The following is a 9,461-nucleotide window of genomic DNA, read 5'->3' as shown; positions in this document are numbered from 1 at the left end:
AATTAATTAATAAACTCCTACCCCCAACACACACACACAAAAATCCTATTACAAATCTGGAAAGAATACATCATCACATTTAGCACATAGATTATCCGGTGTCTATTAGTAGAGTATTTAAAAAAAAAAAAAAGAATTCCCATTTAGGTGCCTCCAAAGAGCACTGCTCACCACACATCTGGCCTTGAGAGGATGGGTCAGGAACATCCTAGCCAACTGCCTGCAGGACCAGTGCCCTTGGAGGCGATGCTGCCTTCCTGCTGGGTGTTCTCACCACAGCCCGTTGGTGAGGGGGTCTCCCTCCCTCTATTTGCTTATCTATGTCTGACACTCTGTCATGTTCCCCAGTACCCAGAAGACAAGGAGTATTTGTGGTACACGCTCTTCCTGTGGCTTCTTTTTAAACCACCATATCTGCCTGGGAGGCAGATGGACGATTTTTAAAACCACATATGCAATACTAATGCCTAATACTATGCGCTTTCAAACAAGGAAGAAACTTAGAAGAAAAAAGGCGCACCCCATGTTTCTGCTTCATGTTCAGCCAGAGAATAACACAGTCATGATATCGGAAGGTGCAAGAGCTGATTTTCATTTAATGGGAAGTGCTGATAAAGAAAGGACAGTAGTATTCCTAAGTAACATGCATTATTCCATATCATTATAACCCTAAAGGTGCTACTGAGAAAGAATCATCTCATTTCACAAGTAGGAACATTGAGGCTTAGAGAAGTTAAGCATTTGCTTCAGATCTCAGTGAATCAGGGTTCTAACACTGGTCCCGTCTTCAAATCCTACATGCGTCCGCCTACGGTTAGCAGTCTGAACGAGTATATCTTCTTTAATTCGTTCCTTTAGTGGAAACCATGTGCCAGAATCAGGTTCTAGCTTTCCTGAGCCACTGAGCCCTTTGAGAGTCTGGGGAAGTCTACAAACCCCTTCTCAGAAAATGACACGGGCTGTTTTATTTGGAGATTAAATCACAGGATCTTGGGATAGATCAAATGACAATGTAGTGCTGAGTGCACGCAATAGCTTGAGATATCGTAATAAAAACATCTGCAATTCCTATTTGTGAGAAAGCCATAGCTACTGACCACTGTTGTTTCTGACCTATTCACAGCTAAAAGAAGGGCTATATTTCAGTGAGACTTCAGTGAAAAATAAAGATGTCTTTTCCTGTCAAAGTTCGTGGACCCCAGGAATTCTGTCCGGGGACCTTGGGTCAAGAACCCATGCTCTGGAGGTAACCTCGGAGCCAGGCCGTGCACAGGAGGGACGTTTTTAAAGGTACAATTATTAGGTCTCTTGAAACAATTCACTATACAAATCTCAGTCATCCAAGAATTAAAATCATAAAGTCCCCTGAAATCTGATCTTGCACGATTAGACTGACCCTGGCTTTATGGATGGATGAGGTCCATCAGGTCAGTGCTGAACAGGCTGCCGCTGCCTGGAGAGAAACCTTGTGCACTGAGGCGTTAAGAGACCACCGCAAGGGCTCCAAGCCGTCCCCCCGCCCCCGCCGGCCGCCTCCTTGCACAAGCTGGCTGGTGAGTAAGCACACTGTCAATCTTCGAAGCGTTAAGCTTTAGCCATTGAAGGAAGTACCCTGGAGGGTTTATGGAGCCACAGAATTGAAACAAAAATCTTGGGAGTTAATGCAACCCTTGAATTTGACAGATGAGGACTTTATAGCTTAACTAAAAAGAAGTGATTTGCCTGAGTCCAACACTGAGCGGGACTGATGTAATTGATCCTGGATAATGTGTTACAAAATGACGGGATTTGAGCAAATCCTGACCTAAGGAAGGAGAAGTTTAGGTATGCCTCTCTCAGCCTCCTCTTATTTAAATTCTGATTTCTCCGTGGATTATAATTTAGCGGGCCATTAATCAGTCCAGTATATTTTAAGTTTACTTTGAATACTGAAGTGGATATTTTGCTTAAAAGATGAAATGTCAGAGCTCAGAAACTGACTTTCCTAACACGATTTAATAAAGCGAGAGGTTGCTATCCCACTGTTTTAAGATGAAAGTTTTGCATACTTGGCTAATGGTTCACAAATCAAGTAATACCCATGAAACTGTTCTCCCTATGAAAAGGCAAAGCGTTTACCAGAGCGAGACCTCTTCCTCTTTGTTTGTAATAACAAAAATAAACCAAAGTCCTGACATATTTGTAGTATTTTTATTCCTAAAGGAAAAAACAGGAACTTTCATTGTACTTTAAAGTGATTGCCCCAGATATTTTACCAGCTTAGCACTGTAAAATCAGTTTCAGACACAAGAGACCGACAAGCTCTCTCTAGGAAATACTCAATTAGGGTGGTGCCTCTGAAATACCCAGGGGTCCTGTAACTGATCGCTTTTTCCCAGAGGGTTTCTGCAGCATACAGTCCTGGTTGGACAGTACACATCAGGCAGAGATTTTTCCTGTGGCCTGGCTAGTGACCCCCCTACAGGAAGATAACGGACAAGCCGGGAGGGCGGAGCAGCCAGCTACACATGTCTGGCTGCTGTTATCAACTTATCATATAAGGAAAGGAAAGTGATTGATTCGGATCCTGACACCGCAGAATCTGGGGGAAGAGAGACAAAGGAGCATTGAGGCTGATCTGTAAGGCGAATGCAGCCCTCACAAGGGAGGATTATCCTTCCTCCTGCGATCTGACAGTTTGCTGCGGGACGGGGAGAAGACGGCACTAGAAATCAAGGTCACTGCTGGGAAAGGAGGGAAGAGGAGACTTTCACTGATGGACCCTGAGCCATGGCCGCAGAGCCCCGTGTCTGAGAGGGCAGCTTAGCGCCCGGGAGTCTCATGCGCCTTGAAGTTTGCTGAGCTGGTGGTTTATTACCGACAGAAAGAAAGAATGTGGCAGCTTGTTTTCTTTACTCTGAGCTGTGATCTGCTCCTAGCCGCAGCCTATAGCAACTTTCGGAAGAGCATGGACAGCATCGGGAAGAGGCAGTATCAGGTTCAGCACGGCTCCTGCAGCTACACGTTCCTCCTGCCGGAGATGGACAACTGCCGCTCGCCCTCCAGCGCCTACGTGCCCAACGCCGTGCAGCGGGATGCGCCGCTCGACTACGACGACTCCGTGCAGAGGCTCCAGCTGCTGGAGAACATCATGGAGAACAACACCCAGTGGCTCATGAAGGTAGGGAGCCACCACTCCCTCGTGCACAGCTCCGACCGGCTCGGGCTGAACAGCCAGCCTGGCGGGGCGGGAAGGGGGGCGATGAGCGCGGGAGAGAGCTGGTGGCTGACGCCTCTGAATGAGCTGCCACTTGCTGTAGTCTGTCCTGCCGCGTAAAGTGGTCGGGGGTGAAAAGTGACAAGGATTACTGGAAGGGAGTGCCAGGATCAATGGAGGGAAGTCTCTAAAGTCAGGACTCCTTATGCACGGAGGAAGCGCACTTCTCTGCACAACGTGTAGGCTGTTCTGTTTGTGCAAGTACTTTCAACTCGGTGATATCCTTTACCAGGGACGTTATAGAACCGGTTGCAGGCACCGGAGGGAAGCTGTGAGCAAGGGCAGAGACGGAGCCAGGAAAAACGTGACAATCACGTTAGTTACTGATCCATAACGGATGGAGTGAAGTGCTTTACCAATTTCCTGAATTTATTTACTAAAATAGGCTGGGGCTCTTGGTAAACAAGAGGAAATTAAATAAAGCAGACCTTCCATCTCTCAGAACCTGGGGGGCTTTATCCCGAGGGTTTGTCATTTGTCTGTAGGGGTGGGTTTTCCAAGCGTCCGAGGGGATTGGGCGCTGCGGCCCCTTCAGTTCCACCACGGGCTTTGAAGGTGACCCCTCGTGGGGCAGGCGTGCAGGGCATTTTGCTGCAGTTACGCCGTGACAAGACGGTCGTGTTCGCAGGGTTACCATGATCCCACTGTTTCAGGCTTTTTATAGAGAGTTTAACTCAAATAGGACACTGAAAGCTCAGTTTTGCTTTTACAAGCCATCGTTTTCACACGTAAAGCTATTTATACAAACCCCCAAATCACCCTGGAATTTTGCTTGATGTGGACTCGATATATTCTGCAGGAGGTCTAGACAAATTGCAAGAAATAGATTAATCATTAACTATTACAATGACATCACATCACAGCGCTTACACAGCAGAGAACGTGACGGTTTAAAGCCATATGGGAACTTTAACAACAAGCTGATTCCCCTCATTCAAAACTTTGCCCCTGTCTTTCATTTCACCATAAACCTTCTGTCAGGACACCTTATCTTAATCTCAGAATAGATCTTGGCTCCGAATCTGTGTTTCTCATTAGCTCTCCTACCTTCAGAGAGGAAATGACCAAGTTATTACTCTGGTCCTGAGCTGGGATGAATGAAAGCCCTCGGCACTGCATTCAGTATAACAAGAGGGGTCGCTTCAAATCAAAGAACAGAAAACAACAAATACGCATCAAAAAGACTTGCCCTGTAATATGAAACTCGTCAGTCGCATCTGTAAGCACTATCCCTTCTGAGCAAATTCTCCAGTAATTTCTTTCTTTTCCTAAGAAGTCCCCTGTGGTGCTTTTAAAAATCTCCTAAAATTCATAGATGTGCAAATAATATTGTTAAGCTTAAAAAGTATGCAGCAACACAGGTTCGACTATTTGGAAGACAAACTGTATCCTCAACAGCTGCTCACTCTGACTTCCCATTTCTCCCTGAGTTGTCATGCCCCCCATGGCACAGTTAATGCCAGGGCTGACGGCCACGGTGAGAGGTGAAAGACACGTCATTCGTAGTAAACATTCTAATCTGCCCGACTGGTAAGTCGTCTCGTAAAATAAACAGTCGAGGAACACAGAAGAATGTTTTGCCAAATCAAGACCGCTAAATTGTATTTGCTTAATGAAGCCCACATTAGGTATACCTGAAACTCCATATACAGAGCTCGTATTTCTTTCCTAGATAAATAACCCCCTTCTTTTCCATCTCTGAGATGCTGTTTAAAGAAGGAAAAGGACAAGGAATTCTACATGAGGTGACCAACATTTTTTCCTTTCCAGGTTCAATCAGTAAATATTTGAACAGTAGCACAATGGTATTTCTGAATTCTTTCTTTAGCCATCTAGCTAAATGTCACCAAGAATGACTTCATGTTTATCTTTTCACGGGCTCAGCACCTGTCCTGTGGGCCTCTTGGGAAACGTGCACCTGAGAAAGTCAGTTTGTGCTCTCACTTGGCTTACTGGCCTCTGGTTTGGGAATGAAAGCAAAAAAGCAAACATGAAACCCACCTAAAGTGATTCAATGTAACCTCTCTGCTTGTTTTTTATCCCTGTGTTTTGTCACCTGTGATAATAAACACTGCTTTTCTCATAAGGGAGAAAATAATATATAATGGGATGATAGATAAGCCACAATGATCAACATCACAATCAAACCCCTATTGATAGATTATGACAGAAAGAAAAAGCACCATTCTGTGCTTTGCATATTTCCTTTTCTTTAGGGCTGCTTTTTATGATTCCGTATTTCCTTTCTCTCCCTGATCAACACTAAAAATGAGAGGGGAAAAAAAAACACAAAACACTTTTAAGGTTTTAAGAAAACTTGTCAAGAAGGAAAATAAGACCAAGTTTCTGGTTAACCTCAGGGTAGATGAGACGCATTTCAGCGTCTCAGTGGTTGGCATCCGTCAGGAGCCTGGACTAAGAAAGCTGTTTCGCACATCATCAAAAGATGCCACTCTGCCCCTTTAGTCTGCCAGGCAGAGGAAGTGTCAGAATTCTGAATGAGCGCAGAGGGACATGAATGGAGCAATACAGGGAAGGCTCACTTTCTGGTTAGCGGTTAAACAAGGACAAGATAAATCGTGATAGTTAGGACACCAAATACACCACAATGACCTAAAAAACACTATAGGTCACATTCCGTTGCCAATCCTGCAACTATTCCAAACCCCTGCCCCCGTGACAGTAAACACACTTTATTAAAACTGACAAATAACTTAGCAAAATGGATTGTATCTTGCTAGGAGACCAGATTATTTTTTCCCCCGATCAGAAGAAACAGGGAAAGGAAATAAACAGTTATTTCACACTGATGAATACTTTAAAGTTATCAACAACTGCGAAGTCTATTGTGCTTTAAAACAGTGTTTTGAAAAATAAAGCTAATGCCTGTTAAGTGGATGTAAACATTTCCTCGTAATCCTACTTATTATTTTTTTTAACGACAGAAGCACAGGCTGGGAGCTGTAAACCTGAATTGAGATCCTTTACTTTCTTTAAAATTAATAATACTATATCCTTTTAATAAAGTAGGAGAAGTATTCATCAGCTGATGTATAGGGAACAATCCAGTTTTGCTCCTAAAAACAAAACTGTTGTCAATGGGAAAAACTGATGGTGAGAAGCTCAGATGAACTCAGACTGTCAGCCCCTTCCCTACCCCTGCCAGGGACTGATTGTGTGTGTGTGTGTGTGTGTGTGTGTGTGTGTGTGTGTGTGTGTGTGTGTGTGTGTGTGTGTGGTGGCAAAACACTCCTTAGCTGTATATCCAAACAAACAAACCAGAGCTTGGTTCAAAAAAGGAAAGAAAAAACTTCCCACTGTATCCACAGCCGATGTTCTACTACAGTATTGGAATAAACCCACCATTCCTGTACTGCCTTGCTGTCTCCTGAATCATGAAACATGATTGTGTTTAGTGTTAGAAGCAAATTCTGTGCATTCAGATAGGCTGATTAAACCTTCTATTTAAGACTGCAAGAAGATGATTACTATTGTTTAATTATCTATTAATATCATTATTGTAAGGAAGGCAGAGATGATTAAAGTTTCCCTGTGGTAGGAGAAGTACACATATTTAAGGTTGGAAAATGCAAGTTTAATACACTGTTTACTATATACTATGTACGATGTATAGTACAATATGTGCGCACTACATATATTATATAAGATATGCATATACTATATATAGTTTATATTATATATATATAGTATATATACAGTATTTGTTTTCCATGGTCAAGTGGCCTCTGCTTACTGAACGGGGCTGTCTGACATCCCGGGTTAACTCTGCAGGTGTCACACTGTGGGGAGATGAAGACTTGCCTGCAATCACGAAGTAGGAAGTGGGCTTGTGCATACACCTTCCATCATATCTGACTTTCTGTTTAGACACTAGATAATCCATATAGTCTCCTTACTGTATTTTGAAAATCGGTTGATTTTAACCAATATGGTCCTCTACAGTTTACAAACAGGTTGTACTCCAGGAGTTTATCTGTAAGCCAGTTCCTGTACTATATGGAACTTGAAGAGGATACTAATCTTATAAATGGTGATCAGATGCTCAAGCTGGCCCATTTTTTTTATGGATTAAAATAGTGCTTATTTTAATCCATAAAATAACTGAAACTCTGTATATCTGTCATTCAAGAACAACAGTTCCAATCAACCCTACCACTATATGCATAACTTAACAATAACATAAAAATATGAGAGTAATATATGGGCCATGTAAAATTACAAAGTCGAACCTTTCAAACAGTAGAAAATAGGATGTAAATTCTCCTTCCCCTTAAACTTCAGCCCCTTTCTTCAAGATGAACACTTCGAGATGTATACTAGCCCTTTACTGTGACAAATTTAATATCAAAATGAACGAATTTCCTTCTTCTTAAAACCTGTACAGTGGTATTATACAGTGATCAGAATCTTTTTCTTTTTTTTTTTTTTTGGCTCACAAGTGACATGAAAAGAGGTTGAAAGAAAGATTTTATTTAGGGGAAAAGAGCAAAATTTGGAAGACTAAGGAAAAGGAGAATATGGATTAAAGGGGTGTGTGTATGTATTAGAGAGAAAAGGAGACATGGGGGGAGGGAGAAAAAGGAGAGACTACCTGTGATGGAATCCATCACCTATCAACACAGGAAAGGGGGCAGTAAATGGGATGGCTATTTTGACAAAAAGGAGGTGGCTTATATTGTTCCATATTCTGGACACCAAATGGTACCAGGGCCTGGACAGCTGTGGGTTTCCTGGGTTGAGATCAAGAGGGTATAGGCATGAATCATGGACATGCACAGATTGTTTCCAGATCAGATGCTCATAGTTGGCAGAGCATCTACATTACTTACTGATAATGACAACTCATCAAACTATTCTCTCTGTTATAGTAACTATACACATATATGCTTATAATAATTATATATGTATACATACTTATTATAAATGTATACAAAAGTATATATTATATAACATTATACACATCTATACCTATAAAATATAGTTCATATGAGTCATATACATATATGTCATATATATATACTAAATACTGTGGATTGCGTAGTACTGTACTATGTATTTATTGAAAAAAATATGAGTATAAGAGGACCCGTGCAGTTCAAACTCATGTTGTTCAAGGGTCCACTGTGTATGTGTGTGTGTGTGTGTGTGTGTGTGTGTGTTTGTGTATATATATATATATATTTTTTTTTTTTTCTCTTTTCACTACATCCTTCTTTGACTTGAAGGAATATTTTTCTTCTAAATTTTTCTAGAACTTTTCTGATAAAAAGAGAGCCACTGAACTTTCCAGTGACACTTTTATCACTAAAGCAATAGTAGTAAATGGGGGATGGCAATCAAGTGGCACTGAATAATTTTAAAGCACTTTCCATACCTTACCTCATTTAGTCCCAGAAACACCTCTAGAACACAGACGTGGTGGATATAATCCCACCTATTTTAAAATCACTCATGAACACGGGTCAGGGAATATCAGCGTGCTCTGCAGTGTAGGAGTCTTGCATGGGTCCCAGAGAGGAAAAACAAACACGGAAAAGCACGCACATCCCTCCTCTGACAAAGAGCAGACTTTTCCATGGGGCTGAAAAGACCGCAGAAAATCACTGGGAGAAGTGTGAGTGAATGTGAATATCGCGTTATTTCTTAGCTCATTAACATAAATGAGTGAACACTGCTCTACCTCTCCCACTCCTTTTGGGGTGTTTCCAGTTCAGGGCAGGCGTCACTGAAGTTCATTTATTTGTTCAACAAATATTTACTGAAGGCCCATGTGTGCCCAGGCAGTGCTCTAGGTGCTTGGGGCGAAGACAAAGACTAGGGTCCGCCCTGGTGGGGATACGCGGCATTACACCACCAACATCCTGTTGGAACACGTGGGTCAGAAGGTGATAAGCGCCCCACAGAACATCGGGTGAAACGAGACAGACGAGCGGGTGCAGGAGATGGGAGTGTTGGAGGGTGAGGGGAGAGAGGAGCCGTGCCAGACAGTGTGGTCACTCCGCTGAAACCTCTTTTACAAAAGGACAATCAATTGAAACTACGTGAGAATGGTCATTTTTCCTGATCACCAAAGTCATCAGTAATAGGTGGATACTGCAGGAAGTAACACATATACAGAACACCCATTGAGAATATTATGTATAATTCTAGCATTCTGAAATAAGCACCTTACTACTCAGTACAT

General features: G+C 42.4%; 1 protein-coding gene across 2 annotated transcripts in view; it reads left to right on the top strand.

Moving 5' to 3' along the window:
• Positions 1 to 2,516: 2,516 nt before the first annotated feature.
• ANGPT2 (angiopoietin 2) overlaps positions 2,517 to 9,461 on the top strand; it is a 53,734-nt gene continuing 46,789 nt past the window's right edge. For both annotated transcript variants that reach the window (XM_079909192.1, XM_079909191.1), the window contains exon 1: positions 2,517 to 3,160. In XM_079909192.1, coding sequence (XP_079765318.1) covers positions 2,873 to 3,160 — 288 coding nt within the window. In that variant the 5' untranslated portion in view covers positions 2,517 to 2,872. The remainder of the gene's footprint in view (positions 3,161 to 9,461) is intronic.

This window comes from Stenella coeruleoalba (assembly GCF_951394435.1).
Source record: "Stenella coeruleoalba genome assembly, chromosome: 21".
NCBI classification, from domain to species: Eukaryota; Metazoa; Chordata; class Mammalia; order Artiodactyla; family Delphinidae; genus Stenella; species Stenella coeruleoalba.
This window is presented reverse-complemented; position numbering and strand designations above follow the sequence as displayed.